The sequence below is a fragment of the Hippoglossus hippoglossus genome, chromosome 7 (genome assembly GCF_009819705.1).
Source record: "Hippoglossus hippoglossus isolate fHipHip1 chromosome 7, fHipHip1.pri, whole genome shotgun sequence".
Taxonomy (NCBI): domain Eukaryota; kingdom Metazoa; phylum Chordata; class Actinopteri; order Pleuronectiformes; family Pleuronectidae; genus Hippoglossus; species Hippoglossus hippoglossus.
The window spans coordinates 16,001,070-16,028,861 of record NC_047157.1 but is presented as its reverse complement, the minus strand read 5'-3'; the positions used below and the strand labels follow the sequence as shown (position 1 = coordinate 16,028,861).

Genomic DNA, 27,792 nt, shown 5'->3' with positions numbered 1-27,792 from the left:
TTATTTCAGGGGTACTTTGCATAATAAGGTTAATACTTAACAATATCATGGAGAAACTTGACAGTTCCAACAATAAACAAACACTTAGACAAAGAGGCGGTGAAAATGTTAATATTTTCAAACGTAAATTAAAAATCCACCTATTTAGGCTGGCTTTTATGTAGTGTTTTATAATGTTATGGTTTTATAATTTATATTTATTCATGATTATTATTTAAATCGTTCTATTTTGTTTTGCTAAAATGTTATCATACATCTTTTATAATCCTAACTTTCCTTTATTGTTGTCTTTTCTATTATTGATTGCTCCGGTCTGCATTAGTCTGTAAAGCTGTATGATTTGAACCATTTCTTTACTCATTTCTAACATCCTGTGTTTTGTCAGTCACCTGTGAAGCACTCTGAATTTCATTTGATTTTTTGAAAGGTACTTAATACATTTTGACTGATTGATTGAATGATCTCACAAATCTGTGAGGAATCTGAATTTGCTGGACTAGCCTGGTCTGCAACAGGAGGATCATCTGACCAGGCTGCACCTGCAGATAAAGTACATATAGACACACATACATATAGAGCCGGTTTTGACAGTGTGTGCCCACGTTGTAACATATTTTCACAGGGGCCATAACACACGTGTTCCAGCTCATTCAGTCCACAGAATGGAAGGAGGTAGAGTGGCGAGGTGATTCAGCATCAGCAGCTTCAGAGAGGAGACAAATGATGAGAGGCAGAGACGCGAGGATGAAGCCGGAAAACTGTCTCTCACTTTGCAGGGGAGACGGTGTCTATACAGCTCTGCCAGGTCCGCCAGCCAGTCCACATCCCCATCTGAGTCCATTATCACCAATCACATTATTGACCAATGACAGTGATGAGGAACATGCATCCAAACATCATTAGCACTGCACAGAGAGCTTTGTAATCCTGTATGAACTTGATCATCAGCTTTGGACGTGCACAAACACAGGTTGTGTGGAAACCCTTTTCAATATGTTTATGTCTGCCTTTTGATAATTTTTCTTTGGCGCGCAAGGTTTATGCTCGCAAACGACACTCCATTCCAATTTTTCTCTGGTCTCTATCTCACTCCTTACAGATAGACTGCCATTTCTCTCTCTGTCTCTCGCCCTCCCTCGCCCCATTGATGGATGGACAGATCATGTATATCCAATCTAGCAGTGCTCCTGATGCGGTTAGGGGCTGTGACAAGTCTCCGGGCGGGTGGAGGAGGGGGGGGGGGACCGAGCGGAGCGGGGCGAAGGAAAGGGGTGACGAAGAGGACATGACATCTGGAGAACACGAGGAAGAAGAAGAATGCAGCAGAGAGAGCGACTGCGTACAGTGTCTGCATAGCACCCCGTGCGTGTGTGTGTGTGTGTGTGTGTGTGTGTGTGTGTGTGTGTGTGTGTGTGTGTGTATGTGAGGAAACCAAACGCACACCTTCTGCCCTGACCCCTCTGCTCTACTATGTGGCTTCCTGCTATAGACTCTCCTAACTTACAAGCTCCTGCAATGCACACCAGCCATAAATAATAGTTTAATATTAATAATTTAAATTGTATCTACATGTGACAGAGCTGGAAGATAGCATGGATCAGATGGAAGAGGCAGAGTGTTAGAGCCTCTCCACCATAGCTACTGTACAGACCACAGAGTGTTATGGATGGAGATTGATTGTATGGTTGGCTGTTGACATTCACTCATGGGCTACATGAGTATCGGCCTGCAGTTGTAGACATTAACCACTAGGGGGTAATGTTATCCTCACAGTTTTGAAAGGAGCCACTGTGCTTTGTAATTTCCTGGTTCACACTGGCAGCAGGGTTGATGTCAATGTATTGCACAATTAAAGGTTGTAACTTTGCAAGTGTTGTTGCTGTGTGTGTCTGTAGGAGGGGGGTAGGGGGGGGGGGGGTAGGGGGCCTCCTTCCTGGGTCTACACCCCCCTGTGGATCCTTATTATTTCCCCATAAACTCTTGTTAGATTTTACCAAACTATTTGCGTGTGATGGGTGTTCGGGATGATATTAGAAAACGATTCTTCCTCCTTTTTACGTTCAGTTGAACTCAATTTAAAATTAAAGCTACATTTCATGCTTGGACGTCAGCAAATCTTTACTTTGGGAAATTGCGACTGACACACACACACACTGATGAATTTTTATTTTTTTTACAGACCCCCCGAGGTGAGAGCGCACACATCAAGTCTTCAAGGTGAGGAAGTTGTGTTCGGAGCTAACCCAACACCGTCTGACCTCTCGGAGGCAGAGAGGTCAAAGGTCACCCCCCCTCAAACACACACCTTTGACCATATCAACCTCTTTGACTATACCATACTAAACACACAGCTCCCTTCACACATGCCTCCACTCTCCCCAGACGGGCTGTACACGACCAGGGACAGAGACACTTTCTCTTGTGCCCTCGTGCAACGCAGACACGCACAGAATCAATAAACAAAGGAGTGGAAGTGATTGACAATGGTCCCATCCCCGTCTCAAACGTCCCCCCCCCCACCCAACCCCCTTGTCTATTTGGCTTGTTCCTCAGCCCTCAGCTCAGCAACAGTAAACAAACACTTTAAAAACAAGAACACGAAAGTCAACCCAATCTGCATTCCACCTCCATTTTAAAGTCTCCCGGCAAAACAGCAGCCATTTTCTAAAAATGCGGTGCTGCCACCCGCACCCCCCACCTCTTGATAGTAATCAAATTTAGTCTCATCTTTTCATTTTCTCATCTCTCCTCCCCATCTGTGTGGTGTAACTCCTCTCTTTCTCAATCTCTCCCTCATCATCCCTCACTGTCACTCGGCAGCTCTGAGCCATTGACCTCCGACCCCCAGGCAGGTTCACCAGCGGGTCAGGAGCCTGGCGGGGGGAGACAGGGAGAGAGGAGGGGGGACGGGAGGTCTGTTATTGGGGGATGCCAGCTTCCTCCTTTGGCCATGGATACAGCCTTCACCACTGCTGCCATAGCAACTGGACGAGACGGCAGAGAGCAGACTGCAGAGAGAGAGCGAGCGACCGACCGAGAGAGCTGCTGGGATGGAGCTCTCTCTTCTGTGATCTGGCTGTAACCTCCATGGGCACACACACAAACACACATACACACAAACAGTCACACTCATATGCACACATAATGACAAACACATACACACACACACACAATGCCATACGTGCTTGCAAAATCTAATCAAATTTCTTATTTGCACTGCCAGCCTGTGCTGGAAAAGACTTTTTCAAGTTACAAGATTGATGGGCATTCCATGTTGGCTGCAATTAATTGCTGCATAATTAGACTTACAAGTTATTTATTGAAGCAATTTGGAGAATACAAGAGCCGGGGGATATATAAAAACCATTTGATCATGAGCCGCGTAAACTTTAAAGATGTCCTCTTACAAGCATCGTAGAAATTAGCAACACAGCACCCCCCCCTTCCCCTCCCCCAGAATGTTTCCCATGTTAATAAAATGATAAATGATAATAAATATGGACTGAAGTGAGTGATGGGCTGGAAGGCTCGTGAGGTCAAACAAAGGTGAGGGCGAGCGACGCAGATCATAAAAAATCATCGGCGGGATGGAGCGAGCGATGGCGTTCGGTGCACATTCTTGGTGCGTGCAGGTGTGTGAAGCTGTGAACCAGCACGCTCAGCTCAAAGAGCCTCAGGGGTTAGGACTCAGTCCAGGTGGCGTCCCACTACAAACAGGGGTGTTAAAAAAACTCTGTTGTCACTTGCTATTAATTATCTCTCATTTGGCACTATACCTGTATTTATTCTCATCCTCTCCATAAGTGTCTTGTCTGCTTTTGCTGCCTTTTCCGGTTGTATCACATATTCCACTTCATTTATTTCCTTCCTATACTCTTGAATTTTCTTTACTTGGCCCGACTTACTACTCTGAGCACTTTCTTTGGTCTCTTCCTTCCTCTTTCTTGTCTTGCCTCACTCCGCCTTTCATTGCTCAAACAAATATGATGAATGGGGCTATTGGTGTCTCTCTCAAGAATGAGCTGTGATCACAGGACTTTTGATGTTTGACAGCTTTAATGATGTATCTTGATGAATCGATGTACAGTGATTTTCACTTCATGTGACACGCTGTTTTGCTATTGAGCACATTCTTGTTCAGGGCTGTGAATGAAACTGCTGTTGTAGAGCATGTGTGCGCGTGTGCGCGTGTGCGTGTGTTGTGTGTGTGTTTTTTTCCATTTCTCTTGACTTGCATTCCTGCTCCTTTCGTGTTTGGTGACAATGTCAATGCACTTGAGCAAGCGATCTTATCTCAAGTGTTTCAAGAGGCTCTTCTCATCAGTTCTCTTTGTAGTAACGATCAACTACTTTTAGTCGCACACACGCACCCACACACATTCACACACACCCATATCTGTGTGCAAATCATTGTGCATACGTGCATGCTCTCTGTATCACACATATTTACACATATTTAGTTGAGCACGAGGAGCATGAGATATTAGAAATGTGCATATTGTTTAATAAGATAACAAAGATAATGAATAATTAAAAACATGTTTGCTCCTGCAGAGATGATCCGACAGAATTAATTGGTTTCGCTGTGTTGTTCCTTGCTTGTTAAATATTCTTGGATTTGGCCCAGTGGTTGAATTCCACACACACTGTGAGTCAGGGAGCTTGTTTCCTCTGCTCGCACTGCTGTTCCCCAACTTCACCAATAGGTGGAGCTATGTACATGAAACAGGCGACGAGGTTGCTATGGTCAAGTGCCCTCAAGCAGCAGGAAGAGCTAATCAAATTGCCAGTGTGTCTGTGTCAATTACAGGGGGTCAACTTCATAAGAGGAATAGGCCCAAATCATATTTGCACCTGTATCCTCCCAGCAGTCCCCGAACCAGAAGCAGAACAGACACAGAGAGGCCACGGGAGCCTTTTAGTATGGAGGTCTGATATTCCTGTTGATAATGATATGGAAATGACGGTTTTCATAAGCACAGATTCTTATGAGATATTAGCCCCTTTTCAAATCCCACAGATAAAGGCCCAGTGCGGCCGCCTTGAGTGATGAGCTTTGCCATTTGTAGATCTCGGTGTGAGATGAATAGCGGCGAGAGGCTGATACTCTTACAGTGCAGGGCCACTATCTTATCACTTCCTTTTATCGGCCTGATAAAGTAAATGACTTTGCTATAGGTGTGCAACTCCTCAAATTCATTATGAGCCTGCTCAGCCTGGTGACTATCGACATGGCCGCGAGGGTGTGATGAATGCAGGGCTGTCTGCTGACGTGTGTGAGTCTGGTCCATGGTCATGACACAGTCCTGTGGGGCTGATAAGAGACGAGGATGGTTTTGGACAAGTGGAGTGGAATAAAACCCAGTGAGCGGATAATTCTTGAGCCTCCTCAGACCGAATGGAAATGCAGATTTCAAAGGTTTGTTTGGGTAAATATTATGCTCAGGGAAGCTGGGATCCTAAACCAGTCATTTACATGTTTTTAATGAAGAAACTTGGAGGGAAACGTGCATAAATGAGCAACAGGACTTATTTGTTGCAGCAGGGAGAGCATCACTTGGTTGCACGCTTTCAGGCTGTTAACATTCCCCCCATGAGGCCGTTTCACCAGTGCCAAAGGAGTGGGAAACTGATGTCACTGCTCAACATAGAAACACACACACACACACAAAGATACTGATGTCCTGAGCGCACACACTTCCCTTAACGTTGTGCTCAAAGGTAGTTAGATCAGCAAAACAAATGAGTCAATGAAGGAGGTTTGGAATTGTCCCAGGAGGAGTATCCATCTTCGTGGTGAGTGGCAGCCCTGTCAATGAGCGCCAGGGCAGTAATGCACTGGTATTTGGAGGACAGGCGCTGAGTGTGGGTGTGTGTGCACAACGTCCAGCATCCAGACGCTCGGCTCCCTGAAGCGAGCGGATGATGTTATGGAGAAAGCTGTTAAGTGAATGGGACTGTGCTGCGCCCTGGTCAGAGCCCTGTCTCCTGTATTAACATTAACTGGAGCCTGGTCGCTCTCCTCTCTCCACTTGCCGCCTGCTCTGCATGTGAGAGAGAAGGTGTCTCCGTTTCTGTCTCCACTCTGCTCATTAACGGTCCATATAATCCCCCCTGAGCCGAGCAGGTGGTCTCACAGCATCTACAGTAATAATCAGGACTAATAGAATCAATATCCATCCATTTGACCACTAAATCAGAAATCTAGCGGAAGCAGGTGATGTTTTTTGACTCATAACTGGTGGAATAAGTCTCCACTTTGATTAAATGCACGTCCATGTTAAATCTCTTTAGAATTAAAGTCTTGAATCATTCAGTGCCTCGTGGTAATAGTTTTCACACAGTGTTGGAGCAAGTACTCAAACATTTGACTTAAGTAAAAGTACAAATGAATAGATGAAAATGTACTGAAGTAAAAGTAAAAGTACCACATTTTCTGTTTTACATAAGTAAAAGTAAGTACTTGCAGTTACATACAATTAAGTATTAAGTAGTAAAAGTACTTGCTGAGTGTATAATATTCCTTAATGCATCCTTCTTCTACCTCATTACGTGCCGGCCTCTTCTGAATCCATCTGAGATCACCAGTGAGTGATGCTGCTGCTGCAGGAGGCGGGGTCTAATGTTACCTGAAAATAAATCTACTCAAGCCTAAATATATACATAAAAATGTACTTATGTACAGTAATGAAGTAAATGTATTTTTTTTCCTCTCGCCACTGTAATGCAACTTTACAGCACTTAAAGCAGAAGAAGCCAACACCCTGATTGGTATTATCGCTGACATTAGAGGTATAATGAGACTAGAAATGTGACCCTTCTTAAGTCAGCACATTCTTTCCTCTCTTTCTTCTTCTTCATCTCTTTCTTTTAGTTTAGCAAATAATGATTTGGTCTATAAAACATTGGAAAAGGGTTTTTTAAACTAGCACATTATAAATGGCAGCCCAAAACACAAAGACATTTAATTTTCAATTACTGGATTATTAACCAGATAAAAGATGCAAATGCTCCACAGAGAAAAAGAAAATGCCCTTGTATTTTTGCTTGAAGTAATTATCAATTGTCAACTGAAATCTACTCAATTTTTACCATTTAGATTATAATTGTACTTGATTCTTAATATTGTATTGCACTACAGTTATTTGACAGGTGAGCTCACTTGTGACATTGATAATTTAGACTTTGCATGAAAAAAAATGATAATCTTGTTAAATATATAGACATTATATGATAGAATAATCTCCAAAATAAAACTATTGATATTATATCTCCCTTTATATTAGATTGCCCTTAAGCTACAACGTCTATTGCTTGTCCATCCATCATGAAAGAGGAGTCAATAAATAAATGAATTGACATGTAGCACTTGACCCATTCACTTGTGGAGTTTTAAGTGAAGGATATTTACTTCTATCAAAGATATTTGTATATTTGTGTGGGTATGTTGTACAAACATTATGTAAAGGATCTGAACTCATCTATCACTGCTGTGTTCTTGCTACTTATTAAATCATCTCGCTGCCCGAGACATGAGCCAACAAGCCACGATTCAGACAAAACCTGGGCCTGAAAAAGCATCCCATAATGGATGAAGGGGGAGACTTTTGTAAAACTCTGCAGGAAAGTCTCTCTTGGTGATTATTGTCTTGGCCAGCACTCAGACAGCAGAAGCCCCATGCCTGCAGCAGAATGTGCCCTGCAGAGTGGAAGTCCTCGCCAGCCTCCTGCATTAGTGATGCCCCTCTGCCCCGCGGCTCCACTCAGGGAGAAGGAGGAGACGTACATGGCCGTAGCTTCCGCGGGCTGTCTGCAGGCTGCAGCCACATGGTCGCACTGTAGACGCTGATGCTTCCCAATGAGTGAGTGAGCAGGAGACATTAGTGTAGGGGCAGACACATAAATGGTACCACGATGAGATCAATTAGGCTGAGAGGAAGGTCGTTAGGCCCCTGCGTAGCCAGTGGTCAAAGTGCGATGCTGTACACTGTGTGGTGTCAGCTGTCAGTTTCCGTGCTTGTGTATGTGAGTCAGTCTTTCTGTACATGCGCTAAAACGAATGTTTCCTTGCCGTGTGAGTGTGCCCACACTTGAGTGCCACTAAGGTACAGTCAAGCAGCATTTCCTGAGGTGAGAGTTAGCGCGGCAGGGTCAAACCTGCTACTACACCTTTGTCGCGTTTGAGTCCCGGGGGCGGCAATGCAGGGTGGTGAGTAATCGTGCTGTGTCTGTGCATGCGTTGCCATTGATTTTGTCTCGGCTCCTAGCTCCCCCAATTACCTCCTACTCCAGGCTGCCAGTCCCTTTGCTGTCAGGGGGGAGGCTGGAGACTGGGGCCTCCGCGAGCTGTTTGTTTACACTGCTAATTGCTCCTGTTGTTTCCTTTCATTAGCCCAGGCTGAGCTATTGGGTTGCCTCACACAACTAAGTGCTCTTAGCCTTCTGGTCCCCTAGCCTATAGTAAATATTGGCGATGTATACGGCACCTCCTAACATATGGTTGCAGACTAGAAATGATGGGCTCTGCTGGTGCAGTAGAGTGTTTTATACAGAGCCCCATGGAGCACTGTGCTGCTCTGCTTGGGTCTGAGTTACAGCGCGATCTAACTGGAGTAACACACAGAGTTGTCTTCACCGATACCTAAGCTGCACTCGGGCTGACCCTTAAATAATTTCAGCCGAGGGTACTTTAAAGTGTCACATGCGGTAAATCACGTGAAATCTACATATGTGTGTCATGCGTATTCATTCGCCGTATGTGTGTGTTTGCATATATGCATGTGGGCCTGGCTGTATAATGGGTGTGCTCTCATGTTCGCGTGGCCTCCGTGAATTATGAATCAAAGGGTTGCATGGCAGAGTGAGTCCTTGTGTCTGCAGTGCCCCCTCCACACACACACACACACACACACACACACACACACACACACACACACACACACACACACACACACACACACACACATAATGCAAACACCCATGCAGAAGCCCACAGCATCTCCGCACACACAGCCGTGGCTCCTTAATGACTGCCATCCCTCTCTGTGCCATGTTATTAATTAGCTCAATGATCCTTGCCGTTGGGACCTGCACCACGGATTAGAGCCCTCAGCACCCGCACCCCTGGCTGCTGCTGCTGCGTGGCCAGGATAGGTGACACAAGGCTGATATGGGGGTGGGGGGAGTGTGTGTACACATTTGAAGGTAAAGCGTGTATTTTACAAGTAATATGAAATGCTTAAAGTCATTTCTTTTTCATGTTTAACATGTGTGTGGCCTCTCGTTCGTGCCTCTGTGTGTTTGCGTGTCTGTACTTGGGAGCAGGAGGGGTCAGGAAAGGGACTGTAGATTGTACCAGAGGGGATAAATCATGTGACCGTGGTGGAAGGGTGGGTGCCACTCGGCCCAGCACAGTGTGCAGCATGTTCAGTTCCCCACAGCGACCACAACTCCCAGCAATACTACACTCAGCAGCATCGCAAGATTCATGGGCCGGTGCCGGTTCCCAGTGTCACCGAGCTTGGTTTTGTCCTGGGGACCACGCAAGCTCTCATCTATCTAAAAACACTGGACTCCCGTTTCACTCCTCAGTCTTCCTGCCATGTATAATTGCAGAGGTGTTTTTTCCTCTGTGTGCTCCCCAAAATCCAACTGTTCATCAAGGGCTTACTCAGTGTGGCATGCAAATCTGCATTAATATTTTTGTCAGGAGAGAGAGAGAGAGAAAAAAGAAAGAGGTGAGGGAGTAGGAAAAAAGGGGGAAACAGCCTCTCCAGATGCCTCTCAATTGCACAGAGCAAATGAACATAAATGTCACTGTCAAGCTGAAATGAAGAAAAAACGTGTCACGGCAGCAAACTGTGCCGGAGTCAGAGGACAGCAGGACATGTTTTGCATATGAAGAGGTGAGTGCCCAAGGATAGTGAGGGAGAGGCTGCACCTGTAACAAATTGTAAACTGTAGCCCCCCCTACCTCAATGCTTTCTCCTTCAACACACAAGCGGCGAGAGCAAAGTGTAAATATGATGCCAGACTTGCCGTTATTGAGTTGAGAGAATGAATACACTGGGGTTTCGTGTGGTCTTTTTTTTGACATTGCAGAACTGGAATAATCCAACTCGCTTTAATGGACCAGAGTCCTCTGAGTCCACATTCACATATTGGGATCACCGGAGGAGCAACATCGACGCTTCCTTCCCGAGCAGCGAAGTCACCGAGGAGTTTGGTGCGAGCGTGAGGATAGATATGCAGGACATGCAGTCGCTCCAAGGTGACAGTGAGGTGTGTTGTGATTATTGACTGCGTGACCTCGCGCTGACCCCAGCTGTGAGCGAGTAAAGGGCAGGGAGTTAGTGTGTGCCGCACCGCCTGTCATGCCCGTCAATACACTGATGAATGGAGCTGGCGGTTATTAAAGCAGAATTAGAGCGGGGAGGGGGGGAGCGGGATAAATGATGGCGCAAATGGTTGTGCAGTGGAGACTGTGGAGCCGGATGGCACAGCATCAGTGTCATCAGTCTTTATTACCCTCCAGGGAACAGAGGGGGAGAGACAGGGAGCGGTCAGCGCCGTGCACCCCTCCATCCTCAGCCTCCACCAGCACCTAGGTTGCACCTCCACATCCACCTGCTGGCCACATGTCCAGCTAATCCTGACACATTAGAACTGGATACATACCTGCATGCAGACTCACAGCATGCACTCACTCTAGTTTATCATTCTTACCAACATGAGCGTACTCTGTTGTATGCATACCAACAGATGGAGACACATGCACGTGTGTATACAGACACAATTACTCCCTCTATTTCATTTTCCCCATCATAGGCTCTCTCTCTCTCTCTCTCTCTCTCTCTCTCTCTCTCTCTTGGCTTCTCTGCTTTGCCCATTCCCCTCTCTCCTGTTTTCCCTCCTCCATTTTCTCTCTCGCCGAGGGAGTGGAGGACCCACACCACAATCAATCATGGTGAAGTCACAGAGCACAGCGGCACACTCAGGGCACTGTGCAGATAAGCTGGTTTTGAGAGAAGAGAAGAGAAGAGAAGAGAAGAGAAGAGAAAGAGAAAGAGAAAGAGAAGAGGCGTGGAGGTGGAGAAACTGGGGGTTACACTTGGAGGCAGGGATGGAGGAGGGGGCTTTGCTGGGTTGCACAGTCAAAGAATGGGCACGCTCTCCAACGGGGCAGGTTGGGAATGGATGGGTGAGCCGATGCCATTGGTGAAGCCCCAGTGAGGCCCAGCCCCCTCACCAGAGAGCTGTGCCTGCATACAGATGTGAGCGTGCCATTGATATTCTCCCCCTGTGCTGCTGCCCCAGCTCTGCTCCGCTTCTTTTTTCCTAATTAGAGGTTTATTTATTGATACCCCAGTTAATGTCTCTCCTAATTTTGCAATAGTTCTGTCTCCATTACCCTGGGAGATTCATTTGCCGCAGTGTTCGGAGCACGGGCCTCTGCTTGTTTGTGGGAACCCCCTCGCTCACCTTCCTCCTAAATCTGGCCCCTGCCCCCTCATCACCCTCGGATCCACCGCCCCTGTTGGTGCAGCACCTGCCAGGCATGAAGTCTGTGGCCTGAGGTTGTGAGGTGATTGTAAATGCAGGGAGCGCAGGTCATTAAATGGCTGCTCACTCTGCAGTGTTTTATAAACCCAATCATTTAAACCCACAGTTTTAGATTTGAGGCAAAAATATGAGTATACATAGATATTATGAATGTGTGTTTTCTAGCTTCGAGCACTTGAAAGGTTTTTCTGTGGCTCTCAGAGTGCATGTGTCCAAACGTGTCCTTGGGGAGATCGAAATGAAATCACCACTCGCTCAATCACTCAAATCACAACTTCAATTTAACAAGACGCTGCACAAATTGTAGAGTCCACAAATAACAAGAGACTTAAGCAGTCTTGCACAACACTGCACAAACACATTTAGTGTTTTGCACCGAGGCAAATATTGATAAATGGAGTCCAGTATGAGCAGCAGATGACAGTGATGCTTTTGTAAACAAGCCGGGTGTAATGCGAGTAAGTACAGCCAACCTTTTTATAGAATAAGTTTATTGTATTACTTACCCAGAGTCAGACAAACTCATCTGTAACAAGCCCATCTCTTTGCATTCTGTTGAAAAATAGCTGTTGCACCGCTGCTAACTCTCGAGCATATTAAAAGCAATATGCTAAAAGCAACTAGCATCTCTGTTGTTAGCAAACAGCTCTTCCTGCAACTTTAAGGTTGGTTGGTCAGTCATTAATCTGCATTACATGGCCGTACATGTTATGCATAAATTATGAACTCATTATTTTCTCCTGGATAGTGATTCCTAGAGTGTGACACGTACTTGTTGTTTGGCTTTGTTGTTTGATTTGATTATTAAAGAGAGTTTTTTGATAAATTAAAGAGATATTATAGCCAGAGGATTCAAGCTTATGTTAATTAGTAAAATAAAATATGCAAGTTGATATATTTTCATTTGGTTCTTGTGAGAAACATTTACAGAGTTTATATATTCTTTGGTGAATGGATCTACATGGTCCCACTATTTGTATGTGTAAACCGCATTTTGATCTGCATCATCTGTCAAATCTTTGCATGAAGAATGATCGTCTGACACTTCTTGAGAACATTTTTATTTTTTGTTGCATATCAAATATCAATCAATTGATTTTTATTGGTACAGCCCATATATTCACAAATCACAATTGGTCTCACGGGGCTTCACAAGGTGGGACATCCTCTGCCCCTAACCCTGAGCAAGAGTAAGGAAACACACAACAAATGTTAAAGTGGTTGAAGAGTGAAGGTTTAAAGACACATTCCTTGCATTTCATCTTCTCGAGTTCTTCAGGGTCGTAGCTGAGCGATCATCAGTCAATGTGGTTTAGGCAAACTTAGCCACGATAAAGTGATTGTTATATAGTGATAATGAAAGCTTAAGTCAAAGAGGAAAAATGTTCCCCTGTTGATCCCAAAACAGTTCTGTCAAACCAGTGGATTACACAATCTGAGAACAAACAAACTAATGAATTAGCAGGGTTTTCTTCTCTCTTTGGTGAATTACCTAATCTTGGGGATAAGCCTAGTCTGACAAAACGTGTGTGCAGAGTAAACGATCATATAACAACCAAACCACCGACTGCACCCCACCAAGTATGTCAATAAGAGCTGATTGGATCATCCCTCTCATTTCGAACCCACTCAGTGACACCCTGCCCATCTCTCCCAGCTGCTGCTCCAAGCCCAGGTGCTGCTGCACCGTCTGACTCATGGATCACAATCAGCCCCCTCGTTCAGCCCGGCAACATCCCTGTCAGTCTCCTCTGTCTCCCCGGGGCTCAGTCTGATCCCATTCCAGCCATCACACTGACTACAGCTGCCCCTGGCGCCGCGCTGGAATTGGATGGTCTGATGACTAGTGCCAATGGTCGATAACTGTCCCTGCAATGTGCACAAAACAATGAAACACACATCCCGGGATATCATTCTGTGGGAGCAGCGTATGGCCGTTGTTGCAAATGTGTCAATAGATTAAGAAAAGATGCTTAACAAGAACAAGATGTAGAAGCCGTTCATTGGGGAGTCTCTTTATCATAATGCTCTAATGCCCTTCAGATAGAGAGGATGAGCTTTTGTTCACCAGGCATCAGCACCAATGGGTTAACTAATGATGGCATTAGTGTGTGTGTGTGTGTGTGTGTGAATGAGTGTGTACGTGCATATATACCTTTGTGCGCTACAGTCTGTGTGCTATCATTTGTGTGTAAATGTGTGTATGTGCCTTTCACAGGTGATCAGTCAAGGCTATCCGCTCAGCCCTTCTCTTGCAGCCCCCTCATTACAGCCCACTATCTCCTCTAAACACCTGCAGCCCCACAGCCCACCTTCAGCTTCTGGGCCCACACGCTGCCTCTTTTTTGTCCCAGTGTGGAGAGAGCCTGCCCATCACATCAATCTACCACACTGTTTATATTTATGTACAGGAGAGAGGCTAAAAAAGGCCCCTCTTACTGTGGGCTTTATTGACTAAGCATTAAGCGGACATTATCAGGCGATAGCCTAGTTATTTATGAGCCGGTGATAAAGGCTGCAGGACTGAGTTATGTGAGAACCAGGAGCAGGATGAAAGCTGCTCATACAGTAGCACTGATACCCGACACTTGCCTCTCTCTGTCTGGGTAGAGAGGCACACGGCAAATGCGCCAAACGGAGCTGAAACACTCAAGGATTTATGGGTGGTAAATTTATGCTCTCCATAGGTCAAACGAGGGGCTGTTTATCTGGGTTTCATTGTCACTGTCCTCGTGGCACAGCGCTGCAGGTACTGAAATGTTCATATTTGCCTCAGGCGTGTAGCCAAAGAAGAAGAGGGAGGGTGGGGGGGGGGGGGATTTCCTACAGTGACCCTGTGAACTTAGTTTTGAATTTTTCAGAGCAACACAGCACATGTGGCTGTGGAGATGTTGCCATAAATTATCCATGACAGAGCAGAGCCCTCCTTAACTGTGCAGTTAAATACTTGGACTATATGTCAGTGGCATGTACTAACTTTAAGAGGTCTGTGGCTTTCGCTGACCTTATATGTGTTTGTGTGTGTGTGTGTGTGTGGTGGGGGGGGTTATACGTCTTAATGTTTCCCGACTGACACTGTGTGGCTACATACCACAGCTACATATTTGCTGTCAGTTTGTTTCAGCATGTGGACACGCACTATTTAATCTGAGGAACCTTTCCTGTCACTTCTATCTGCTAGGACACACGTCTTCTCACAGATCCTTTTGAAGATTGCGTTGATTTCAAACCCAAAGCGTCACCCCCACATTTTAAACGTACATACGTCCTCACCTCTGTGTACTGTACAGCACCATCTTACCCTGCCAAAGCCATCGTTCTCCTCAATAAACCAGGTCAACAAACAAAAAGCAATTATGTTGGGCAGCTGCCGCCTGGGAGTGGGTAATTACAGTGCAGTGTGGACAGCTTCATTCTAAACAGGTACTAAAAGCATCATTAATCATCCTCCCTCTGACGCTTCACCCTGGTCATGTGACACAGGCTGCTGATGAGCTGGGGAGGGGGGGGGGGGGGGGGGGGGGGGGGGGGGGGTCCGCCTTAGGGAGGGAAGACGCAAGACCTGATTGGCTCCTTCCAGAAGTCCTTTTAGAGGTCAGCCAGTGAGCAGCGATGACCTGCCAATGACCTTGTATCACTTGACCCCTGCGGGCCCAACGGGTCACTCTCTCATATCAGTTGGAGAGCAGGCAGTGGGGAGGCAGCGGGGAAGACGAATGACATTGAGAGAGGGAGAGGAGGAGGAGAAGAATGGCGCGAGGGTAGAGGGGAGGCACGCAGAAGGTTTGAAAGCACCGGGAGGGGTGAAGATGAAAATAAAACAGTACGAGTGAGGTTTGATTGAGCACCTGGTCGCCCCCTTTTGCATAAAATGGCTAATAGAAATAAGGTGTTTTTATAGCAGCAAGGCCAGTCCTGATGGCCACTCATGCCTACCCTCACCCCCCCCCCCCCCTTCTGTCTCTCACTCCCTCACCCTTTTCTTCCCTTTCTCTTTCCCTGTCCATTGTCGAGCTGTTCTCAGGTTGGCTGAAACGCTGCTTACATCACATGAATCTAATTAGCAAAAACATCTGTACGCTTGTTTTTCCCATGTTGATTAGTCATTGTTTTTGTATGGATTGCAAAATGTGAACACGGCCTTCAAAATAAATTCCACATTCCACATTTTCCCATGAGTTATTCGCCAGGGGCAGCTTCTGCACATGCCGTGCTTTTAGGAGGCCGTGAGAGCAGCACGAGAATCAATCCTTTCCTTCATGAAATACAACCAAGATGGCGCCTGACAGAGACTTGATTGAGAAAAGTTCATGAACTGTTCCCTCGCTGAGTGAAGGCTGACACGACTGGCCGACTGACAGATGAAACACGAAGACGAGTCTGAAAGACAGAGCGCCATCGTCCCAGAACCGATACCCATCCCCTTCTCCTCTGCTCCCCCTGCCCCAACCACCCCCACACCACCACCCTCCACCTCACCCCTGCAGCCCCGCCCTTTCAACCCAGCTCCCCGTCTCCTCTCCCTCCATATGTCTGTGAATCTGTCGCTATGGCAACCTCGCCCCAGGGGCTGAGGAGGAGGGGGCTGCCTGCGTTCAGACAAATAAGCATCAGAGGGCTCATTTATGATGGTTTGTTTAGGGATCATAATACACTGATGAGAGGTCAAAATGTGTGTTCTCGCACACGTGTTTGGACAGAGGAGTGTATGTTTCTATTTACATAAGAGTGTGTGCAGCATCTTGTCGACCATATGTGGTGAAGCTGGACCGTAAACACTGTGGAAGGGAAGAGGGACTAAAAACACGTTTTTATTTATGCCCTTTGATCATAATTAATATATTTATATTATCTAATATAAATTTCAGGATAGGTCTTGTCTGCTACAACAACATATTTCCATTGCTTATTATTTTTTAGTCATATTTAAATTTTTTCTTTGGGTCATAAACTGCAGAGAGCACTGGCAGCATACCTCCACAGGACCAGCATCATTAAATCAGTAAATGATATCGATGACATCATTAGCATAGCTGGTCCTAGGTTATAGCTGCCGTCTCACATGCAGTATCAGCAAATCCTCTGAAGGCTCATTGCATTGTTTCCCCTCGTTTCCCTTCACTTTGTGCTTGTCTGCAACTTTTGAAAGGGCAATCCAAACTAGTGAGTAGACAGAGCTGCACCGGAGAGGTCAGAGACAAGCAGATAGGGGCTGGGGGTGCTGGTTGGTGCACGGTGCCACGGGGTGATGTGTGCACGTGAGGCGGTCTCGCGCGCCGCTCCGACCCACTGCACCAGATGTCTCAGGAAATAGTAGGATTTTCCTATATGCAACAAGACTCGCAACCTTGATACAGTTTCACCTCTGCGTGCACCCCTTCTCTCACTCGTCCCCTTCTCCTCCCCATCCTCATGATACCTTGCATTGACTAAATGCAAGGCCTCCGCTCCCCCCTCCCCCTTTCAAGAGCAAATTTCCCTTTGCAGCCAGAAGTGCTGAGTGCTGCTGTTTGCTTTGTACACACAAATTCGCTGAGGCTGTAAGCTGTCCCCAAACATCTGCTCCCTGGAGTGGAGCATGGAGAGGGAAGGCAAGGACTGGATTGGTGTGCATGTTGCTCAGTGTAGCTCTGTCAGAATGTGTTATGTATGGATCTGTGTGTGTGTGTGTGTGTGTGTGTGTGTGTGTGTGTGTGTGTGTGTGTGTGTGTGTGTGTGTGTGTGTGTGTGTGTGTGTGTGTGTGTGCGCGCCTGTGTGTATGTGTGTGTATGTTTAGTGTTGTGAGCACATGAGTGAACAATTATTCAAATAGGTGCTTTGTATCTTTCTGAGTGCTTTATTAATGGCACATAGGAAACAAAACACATATTTGTGTAATCGTACAGAGGGCGTCCACACACACACACACATCCACACACACACACATACACACACGTACACACACATACTCATGCACATATACATACACACACACACACACACACACACACACACACTCGCTCACATTCAAACAGGTGCACTTCATTTCAACTTTCTTGACTTCATTTCAACTTGCAAATCAGTTTGGTAGTCAAATATGTGAACGAGAGCAAACACTAATAGCGCATGAAAGTGTTTGCAAATAAAGCAAAACAGTAAAATCAGAGGAGCAGAAAAACTACAAAGGGAGGAGAAAATTCAAATGATCAGTAATTACAACAACAACTGAGTTATGTGTAAGTGCTGCACATCAGCCTGATCAATTGATTCCATTCCCCGGAGCACCAGTGAGGATGTTACATGCGTATTATGCATTCAGTTAATTTTAGGTCAACTTAGCATTAATTACAACGAGCGCAGAAGGAACCCACTTACATCTGTTAATTTAAAATGTAAAGTGAGGTTTTGTGTAGGCTGCATGTGTTATCTCATCGCACGGCGCTCAGTAGGAGGGTTACAGCTGCTCACATCTGCATCAGATAACTTGTTATAAAAGACAATATGAAATAGAGACTGTGCTTTATAAACTAATACATCACTGGTTTCACTTCAATATCTCAATAAAGACCAACAAATATATAGCAAATAACTTTATTTTTACAAAGAATGTTATATATTATAAACCTGTTTCTATTGATTGAAAGGAATTGAGTTAAATAAACTAGAGCTGGAATCAATTTCCCCACAAGAACGTATTGCTTTAAAGGAGAAAAAATAAAGGTGAGGAACATTCCAACTTGTTCAATGTCAACACCGCTGCTACCTGTGGCAGCCGAGTACATTTAGAGCTGAGTTATACTTTGATTTTGTTTTTCCCCACATCCGTCCTGTGTGCTTTGATGGCGTGCAAGCGCTGCACAGCTGTCAGTCTCGTGAGCCAGCCGTACATCTTCAGGAAAGGAATTACAGAAGAGCACAAAATTCATCAGAGCCCAGTCACACTCAAACGCTTACGCACTAAATGTCAGGTCTGAACAAACAATGTGGTTCGCCTTCCATCAATTGAGAGGCAGATGCAGAGGCTGCCACAGAATGAAATTAAAGCGATAGTTCACCCCCCCAAAAAAAAAAGAAAAGAAAGAATCAACTACTTCTTTTCACCTTCACCTCATCCTTATAACTCACATTCAGATTTTCTACCCACACGTTTTGTTATTTCTAAATTGTTGTGTGTTTATTAGTGAATCTATTATTCAGTGGAAGCTCTGATTTTTGGATTGTGGAGAGAGAAAAAAAGAAGAGTGCACACCTGCTGCAAGCTTCCTCTACAACCTGTAACTCGAAGCCCTGTGGCAAAGGGAGCACATTTGCACGAGATGATAAAAGAGTTTCTAACAAGGTCAACCCAACACACTTCTCAGCAGGAACTCTGGACACGAGGGAGCTTCTCTGCGTTCACATGTTCCACATTGTTTGTTTATTGCATTGTTTGTTTTCACAGTTTCGACATGATCATCATCCTCGTAAACTCCACCAGCATTTGCATTTAAAGACATGGTCACATTTGATGGTTTTGTTAAACATTCCACTTTGTGCTACTTTGCTTAGACAAACACGGCCTTAATGGAATGTGTTTTGTTTAAATGCAAATTTTAAAAGAATTGGGGTCCAACACATTTCCAGCCGAGCTTGCCTGTGAAATCCTTCTTATCTATTACAAATAAAACCTTTAAATGTTTGTGCTGTCAGAAGTCTGAACTCTTATCCTTCTTTATGTCTTTCAGTTTATATTGATGGGGTGAAATTTGTGAGGGATGTGGTCGTGGAGGAATTAATCTCTGAATTTAATATATATATATATATATATTCAAGCAGATGCATGAAATATATAATAAGCATGGGACGTGCAATTAATAGTTGTTCTAAATTTTGTTTATACCAACTCTGGTGCGAGATCATATTAGGTGTTAAGTATGCTCAAGTAACTTTAATTTCTCAACTTTGTTATTAAAAATAGGTCCGTAGTTTATATCCAAAAAGCTATTTGGTGAAAAGACTCTTTCATCCAGTTTATAAAGTGAACCAGGAGCATCATTTTTGGCTTATTAAAATACGAGATAGGACAGAGAAAATGGGTTAGCTCTAGGTGTAGGAAAAAAAATGCATTATTATCTGGCCCTGGTACGTGGAATTATATTATGAACAATTATCATATGGCCCGGTCGCCCTTCCATTCAGCACCATGACTTATTATTGTGAGGACGCAGAGACCCACCACCAGAACAAAAGAGTTGCTTGTTGGAATCCAAAAAAAAAAAAAAAAGCGAGAGAAAGAAAGAAAAGAGAAAAAGCTGCAGACTCCGAGGTCACCCAAATTAATGGTCGGTCTTTTTCTGTGGGAGCCGCTGACCGGGTCATCGGTGTCCCGAGGCAAGAGGGGGGTCAAGAGGTGAGAGGTGAACTCTGGTGCGAGCGCATATATTAGCTTGGCCTTGCAGCCTCCACGTCCAACTCCTGCAGAGCTGCGACTCTCTCATAATCATCCTTATTATTATTTTTATCTGTTCAAACGCGTCAGACTTCAAATTAAGACGCCTGTTAAATGCTATAATCGGTAGTTTTTTTTTTCATTCTGTTTTTTAATTCTAAGCTTTAACAACCCAGCCGATTGAAGTGGCTCTCGTTAATATCCGTTTTACCTCCGGTTGCCTTCATATCCAGTGCAAACGCCACTAATTGAAAGCTAAATAAAAACAGTCCCCAACATAAAATTAACGCGGCTGATGGAGCATGTCTCGATATTAAAATAGACATTAACATGATAGAACACGCCTGGTGCTGCCGGGAACATAACAGTGTTTAAGGGCCGACTTTATAACCCTTTATACTTTCTATGAGATGAGGTGTGAATCTGGAAGGAATATTTAGCTGCTCTCAACTGCAGGGGCCACGCACTTGATTGGCTGATGCTCAAAGCGTGGCACAGGCAGCGCGTTATTGTGTGCGCTCCCGCGTGAGTGTTCAGGCTAAATTATCATTTTCTGATGCGAGTGTGGGGGTAATAATAATAGTAATAAAAAACACAAAAAAGAAGCAACAATTCCCGGCCGTGATATTCCTTACATTCCATTAACATGCAATTACAGATGCGCTGCAAATGCTCCCAGATTTGCGTCTGGAATAGATGGATCACTGCGGATCAATAGTCTTAATTCGAGCGGTCAATAAATCCATCAGCCAATTATGGTATTTTTAATCTTAGTGCTTAGGATCATGAAAACCTGAATTTTAAATAAGTTAAAGCAGCATTCAAGTCAAAGTGGCCTGATCATCTTTGTCTAGGTGCATGTGAGTTTTTCTTAAACAACTTAAAAAAATCTGCTTAATGTTGTAGTGAAACTGGGTGAAAACAGAGCAGTTTTGTTTGGTGGAATAATTTATAAAAGCTGCTCAAATGTATTCTCTTTCTGCGTCGATAAAATACATATTATCAATTGTATAACCTATCACAAATAGCCTAAATTCAAAAAAATGCAATGTGTGTTATTTTAAAGAAAACAAGGAAACACGTGTCCTGTTGAATAAATGTATTCATGTATAAATTGTACAAAATAAATAAACCCTGTGCCCGCGTCTCTTTGCACAATCAATATAAGTTCGTATCTTCGTTTACATCGTGTAGATGGAGACTTGAATTTTAATATTCAAATCAGAGCGCCAGTCTGAAGCCGGGGAGGGTGACTGATTGTTTTGACCCGTTCTTGCATGAAGAAACTTGCTTCTTTGCAGCGAGCATCCATCGGGGTGTAAGCAAATAAAGGTGAAGCCTGAGTGAAACCGATGCAAAACGCCAAATCAAAACATCTGCAGGCTCAGGGCATCAGGGGCAGGTGCTGTGGCGAGGTCGTGCGCGGCTCCGGAGCGGGGCAGGTGTCCAAAGAGCCGGCGTGTGAGAGCAGGGCCGCGGGGCCCGGGTCGCAGAGCAGCCCGACGCCTCTCTGTAATTTCTTCTGCTTCATGCGTCTGTTCTGAAACCAAACTTTCACCTGCGTCTCGCTGAGCTGCAGGGCGCCGGCGACCTCCACCCTCCTGGCCCGCGTCAGGTACTTGTTGAAGTGGAACTCCTTCTCCAGCTCGGTCAGCTGCCTGGTGCTGAAGCAGGTCCTCGGGGCCCCGGGCACCGTGGGATGGACATCCGCGCAGATCCTGCTGCTGCTGCTGCTGCTGCTGCTGCTTCCAGCCTCCACAGCACCGAGTCCCGAGCCACCGACACTGAACCCACAGGTCGAGTGCGTCCCGGCTGAGAGCAGAGGACATGAGATCAGTCGTCAGCAAAGATCAATGAGGTTAATCACAAAAGAAGCACATAAAGGCCTTCTGAATAAAATTATCCACGCTCATATGGAGGAAATAAGATGAAAAATGAGAGTTAAAACAGAACAAAAAAAACTATTATAGCCCTACAGTAAACTCTTTTTCTCATTTTCATTTATATATAGTTTTGATTTTGGTGTACTGGCTAAATCACCTGCAATTAAATAGATATATTTATCAGCCTATAATACATCCATCAGTATCAGAAATATATATTTAATTAAAAAAGACAGCTTTATTTTGTACAACGGGGAAATGACTCAAACAAATACTCAAGTATTCAAAATAGCTGTAATTATTTTTTGGAAACTTAAAAATAAAAAAAAACATTTGTAGGAATTGGCCCCGAGCCAGTCGTTTGATTTAGACTCTTCTACCCTGCAGCCATTTTTCTGTCTCTGTAACAAAGATGTACTTCACCGAAGAATCAGCTTTAGCAATAGCCTATAGGCACAGTGCAAATTCTTCGGGTGCATGCTGTAAAACAGGTGGATGGGAAATGACTCAAGGCGTTGGACACAAGATCAGAGACACCTGTGCGACATCATGCAACAACATCATAAAACCACAGCAAATGAAAAATGAACAGCTTTGAGTCATCGCCTCAAACTTGGAGACATTTCAACGTTGCACTCGATTGCACGTTTTCTGTGAAGGTTTGGACGAGTTCACCAAATCATGCAGGGAAGAAAAAAAAAAAGGGATGCAGCTGAACACTGCAGATATGTGTGAGAGAAATATTCTAGCGATTCAAAACAACTTTGTTGCATTCACACTCCATTAACTGCATTCATCAGAATCATTAATAATTTGTCTTAAGGCCTTTCTGTGCCAATGACAGTTTAACAGTTTGCAAATCCGTTCAAACACTGTATTAATGACAAACGCCTGCCTTCTCCTCCTCTGAGGTTCCTGGGTTACACATTAAAGTATCATCTGTGCTACTTATGTGCAATGAATGACAGGAGCCGCAGCTATATCTTGATTTTTCATGGCTGACGCTGTGAGTAGTCGCCAGTGTGTCTTTGCCTCTGAGAAAATGTGCTGCCGCGGCTGCATAATGGAGTCGGTGCGCCAGGTGTAGTCCAACGTGTCCCACCACAACTCATAGAGAGGAAGGTTAACGGGCCTCTAGCCACTTGGAAAAGCACAGCAGATGGAAAGGTCAGTTATAGGATAAATGTCGACATCTGTGTTTTAAGAAAATGAATGTCAAGGTAACCGAGGCTGAGAATTAGAGGGCAGAGAGAATGAAGAACCAATAGAGGAATTGTGCGTAATTAAGAACTTGAGCTTTCAGGAGTGCAAATCACATGCACATTCTGATTAATGGCTCCAAAGATAATAGAATTGATGCCAGCCAGAAGGCATTAAAGAATCAAACTAAATATTTGAGGAATGACTTGCACGTTTAAAAATAGCCGGCCAGCAAAGGGAACAGAGGGGCCTTCCAAGCCAAGGAGAGGGAAGAAGAAAAGGGATGGATCGATACACATTGCCTCAGTCATCTGGGCATCCAGCCCACAGTAATTCAGGTGCTGTCAAAGCATAATTGAAGAATGACGCACTGGGAATATACACAGCGAGCCTGGAGATCAGGTTACAGCAGGTCTGTGGAGGCCGTTCAACGCCGGAAAGAATACGCGAGACTTTTTGCTTTGTGCCAGAACCGATACACCCTCCAGAGGAGAGCGTATATACTTTCGCTAATGACTCTTTTCCAAGTTACACTGCGGTGCTAATGAGTTACTCCTACAGATGATCCCCTTCAGAGAGATACAGGGAGAGGTTACACAGAGACTGCGAGGAGAGGTCTCTGCGTGCGTGGGAGTGAGTGAGCAAATGGCTTTCTCAAGTGCATAGGAGTGGATCAGATGAGTGGCCATAATGTGTTTTATGAATAAAACGACTCCGGAACCAGTCAAAGGTAGCTGTTGCTGTTGCTGCTGTTGTTGTTGTTGTTGTTGTGACCTTTCACCTCCCTCACAGGGGCATCATCAGAGAAACACGAACTAATCTAGTGATCAAAAGCTGCAAATGGCTGCTTTCTTTTCTTGTATCTTATAAAATTGAAATATTTATGAGAAAATCCAAGGCTCTGATGTCTCTTCTTGCTTTTCTCACAGTGGCATCATCAGGAAAATGTTCACCCAGGTTTGTGAACTCACATTATCACTACACCACTTTTCTGAATCTTCAAGGCTTTTTGTTTTTTGTGTTTTTCTGTCTGTCCAGAGCGTGGAAGCAGATCATCAAGTAGTTTTGTGTTTGTTGCATCACACACACACGCAACATGGTTTTCAAATTAAAGCTGTTCATTTGACCTCGTGCTACTTGTGCAACATCATCAGAAATACTCTATTAAATGGTTTCTGTTTCCCACACAACCCTGCAGTCGGGTGCTGATGTGAGTTTTTGTGAGCTGCTACACGCAACACAATCAGAAATACTGTGTTGAATCCATTTTATATCCTATGTAGGCCTATCTGAATTGTGAGAATGGAAATGGTATAAAGTGTAGTTGTGTGTTTGTAGCATCACACACAACACTGCTTTCAAATGACAGGTGATAATGTTAGCTTTTGTGCACTACTCAGTGCAACACAATCAGAAGTATTCTGTTAAATATCTTTAGTAATCTGGATTTTGAGCATGCTAACGGTATAAACTGTAGTTTTGTGTTTGTGGGGGGACACACTACTCTGCAGCCTGGTGTTGATGTGACCTTTTGTGCACCACTCAATGCAACACCATTAGAAATAATGTGTTGCGCCTATAGTTTCTTCCCCGCTAATCTGAAGTCTGAGCATGCAAACAGTATAAACTGTGTTTGTTGCATCAAACACAACACTGCAAATTAAAGGTGCTGAGGTGACCTTTTGTGCTCTACTCAATGCAACACAATCAGAAGTGACCTACTGTGTTAAATCCATATTATCTTCCCTACTAATCTGAAGTTTGAGCATGTAAATCTTATAAATTGTAGTTTTGTTTTGGTTGCATGACACACAATTCTGCAGCCTGGTGCTGATGTGACCTTTTGTGCACTATTCAATGCAAAATCCTTAAAGATAATGTGCTAAGTCTATATTACCTTATTCTGAAATTTGAGCATGTACATGGTGTAAACTGTAGTTTTGTGTTTGTTGCACATTACACAACCCCCTGCAGCCTGGTGCTGATGTGACCTCTGGTGCACTATTCAATACAACATCATTAGAATGTGTATAATCCATACAGCCTTCCCCACTAATCTGAATTTTGAGCATGCAAATGGTATAAACTGCATCAAGCAAGTGGATAATCAAATAGTTTTGTGCTTGTTGTATCACAATTAAAAGTGTTGTTGTGACTTTTTGTGCACTACACAACGCAACACAATCCGGAATAATGTTTAAATCCACATTATCTTCCCCACTAATGTGAATTTTGCCGCGGTTTGGTGTCTGTTGCAGCCTGCGTGGAGGATCTCAGGCCTTAAACTGTCTGTGATAATGATCAACCAGCATCTTTGGTCACTGAACATTTGGGTCAGCAGCACCCTCACAGCGAACTGAGACCGTTCTGTGGAGAGAACATAATGAAAAGACAGACCAGACCTCCACTGCTGTAAATCTTCCTCCATGCAAAATTGATGAAACTCAACCCAAGTACAGTGGCCAGTCAGTCAACTGACATTATTGATCAAACAGAGGATCTATATGAGATCAAATTGAGGATTGATAGGCATTTCTCACATTAGTTGGCTATTGGTGTGTTTTTTTTTTCTAAAGCCAGGGATATGTATTCTTCAGTGGGCTCTCTGCCCAGGACTCATCAGTCAGGGAAATGATGATCTGTGACAGCAATTATGTTAAAAAGGTGGACACATGTAAAGGTGCTGCAAACTGAAATCAATAGGCAAGGGCTTTCATTACCAACAGACAACTAATCAATACGCGGGGAGCACTCCAGCTCACAAGAGTAAGTTTTACTCAACTTCCTGTGAGTCTCGACAGGCACTGGTCTGATGCATTATTCAAAAGCCACTGGTAAGTAAGGGCAAGGGTAAATAATTGATCATTTTCAGGGTTGCACACACACACTGAGGCTGAGCAGGCCTTTTACTGTACCTCCCTGTCTGACTCCTGCTTGTAACAGTAGGTGGAGCAAAAATGCTAAACAACAGCTTGACATTAACATGGAACCGTTAAGGAAATAGTGATCCAGTCCTTGTGTGCATATTCAAATCTGGCGTTGCGCAAACAGCCAGTGGTGCCTTTCTGTTCTTTTCAATTCAGCTTTTTGTTGGCGGATCACAATGTGCACGGTGACGCACAGAACACGTCAGCTTTTCTTTTCTGTTTTTTTTTTTGTTCAGCTGGTGGAGAAAAAACTTCGAACAAACTTTGCCAACTATGAATGAAAGTTATCCAAAGCTTTAAAAAAAAAAAATTATCAAGCGTGAACTCATTTAGTGTCAAGGTTACTTTATCCCCCCCCTTTCATGCTCAATGTCCCCTGACCAAAAAGAGAAACTTACCCGCCCGGTGCTGACTCCTCTTCACTCTCATCCACTCAAAAGTTTTACTCCTTCCATGCGTAACAGCCACGGTACAGTCCGCGCCGGCCGAACTTCGCCCCTCAGTCTCGGGGTCGTGGTGAGAGTAGATTCGAATTTGCTCCGTGAGTGACCCACAGTCTGTGCGTCCTCCTGCCCCGCTGCCGGCTGCTGACGCGCAGTCTCCGCGTCCTGGAGAGCCCTGCCCCTGCTCCCTGCACCGCCAGGGGACACGGGACGAGTGGGGGCAGGCCGGTGTCGAGAAGCCCCCGAGAGTGTCAAACAGAGGAGGAGGAGGGGGAGGAGGTGGGCTGTCCGAGGAAGGGGTGCACAGAGTCAAAGTGTTGGAGAGTGTAAAGTAGTGGGGATGCAGCGGATTGAATGTTGACGCAACTTCTTCCCCCTCCGGTTCTCCCTCCGCAGGGTCAGGGCGAGTCCCGAAGCCCGGGTCCCCGCGTGTGACCTCTTTTGCTCGGCAGCAGCCCGTGAACAGAAGGCTACTCTCCCCTTCGGCCGTTAACTCTTCATAGGAAGTCATTATCACCTCTCTCTCTCCCCCCCACCCACCCACCCCTGCATACTCATTGGACGGGGTTGCACTTCATGCCCGGCCTCTCATGCATCCAGTAACGCATGGCCGGGCGGCTGGACGACCGTGCACGGGGGGGGGGGGGCATTCCTCGGAGAGAGAGAAACGGCGGATTGATGGAGATGACGTGCCCTCCCGGTGTCGGCCAATAGCTGGACATCTGTGTCATCAGGGAGGATTGAGCCGAGCAAGCAAGTTGTGGAACTGACTTCAGGTCAGTTCCAGTGGCGTAAAGAGTTCACAACAACATGCAGGCCACAACTAGGCACCCATAGAAAAGAAAAAGAAAGTTAATCACCCTCTTCCTCATCATCATCATCATCATGAGGGCCTTCATCGGCCTCTCACTTCCTCAGGTAGATTATGACGTCAGACATATCCCTACCATAGGCAAGAGTCCTTAAGAAATAGTCAAATTCTTCGATGATTATTTTTCAAGACAACAAAGAAACTTCTGTTCCACTCCCACATTAACATGATATAGGCCCTACATTGATGCAGCTAATGGATTATGCAAATACTCTAAGGCTTTTCCAGGAGAAAAAGGCCCAGGCCCTCTTTAGCAAAGGGCTTAGGTCATGTGAAAGGCACACTTAATGGGTTCAGAGGTCGTGACAGCTGGTATTTAGAAGTTCAGTGGCAGCAGATTTGTAATTAGCCTCGAACAAATACTAAAAAAAAAATGGCTTCGAGCAGAGATCAAGAAGTTGTAAGTGACAGAAAAGACGTGTTGGGGACGTGCAGGTTAAAGCAGCTCCACATTTCATTTATGTTTGACAACCAGGGGCGAGAATAAAACTGGTTTTT

General features: G+C 44.9%; 1 protein-coding gene across 1 annotated transcript; it reads right to left on the bottom strand.

The window, feature by feature from the left end:
- Window positions 1-21,062: 21,062 nt before the first annotated feature.
- hoxc1a (homeobox C1a) lies at window positions 21,063-26,934 on the bottom strand. Its single transcript, XM_034590497.1, has 2 exons — window positions 26,379-26,934; window positions 21,063-21,782 (listed from the first exon to the last, which is right to left on the bottom strand). The coding sequence occupies exons 1-2, from the start codon at window positions 26,932-26,934 to the stop codon at window positions 21,355-21,357; spliced, it is 984 nt and encodes a 327-aa protein (XP_034446388.1). The 3' UTR covers window positions 21,063-21,354.
- Window positions 26,935-27,792: the final 858 nt, after the last annotated feature.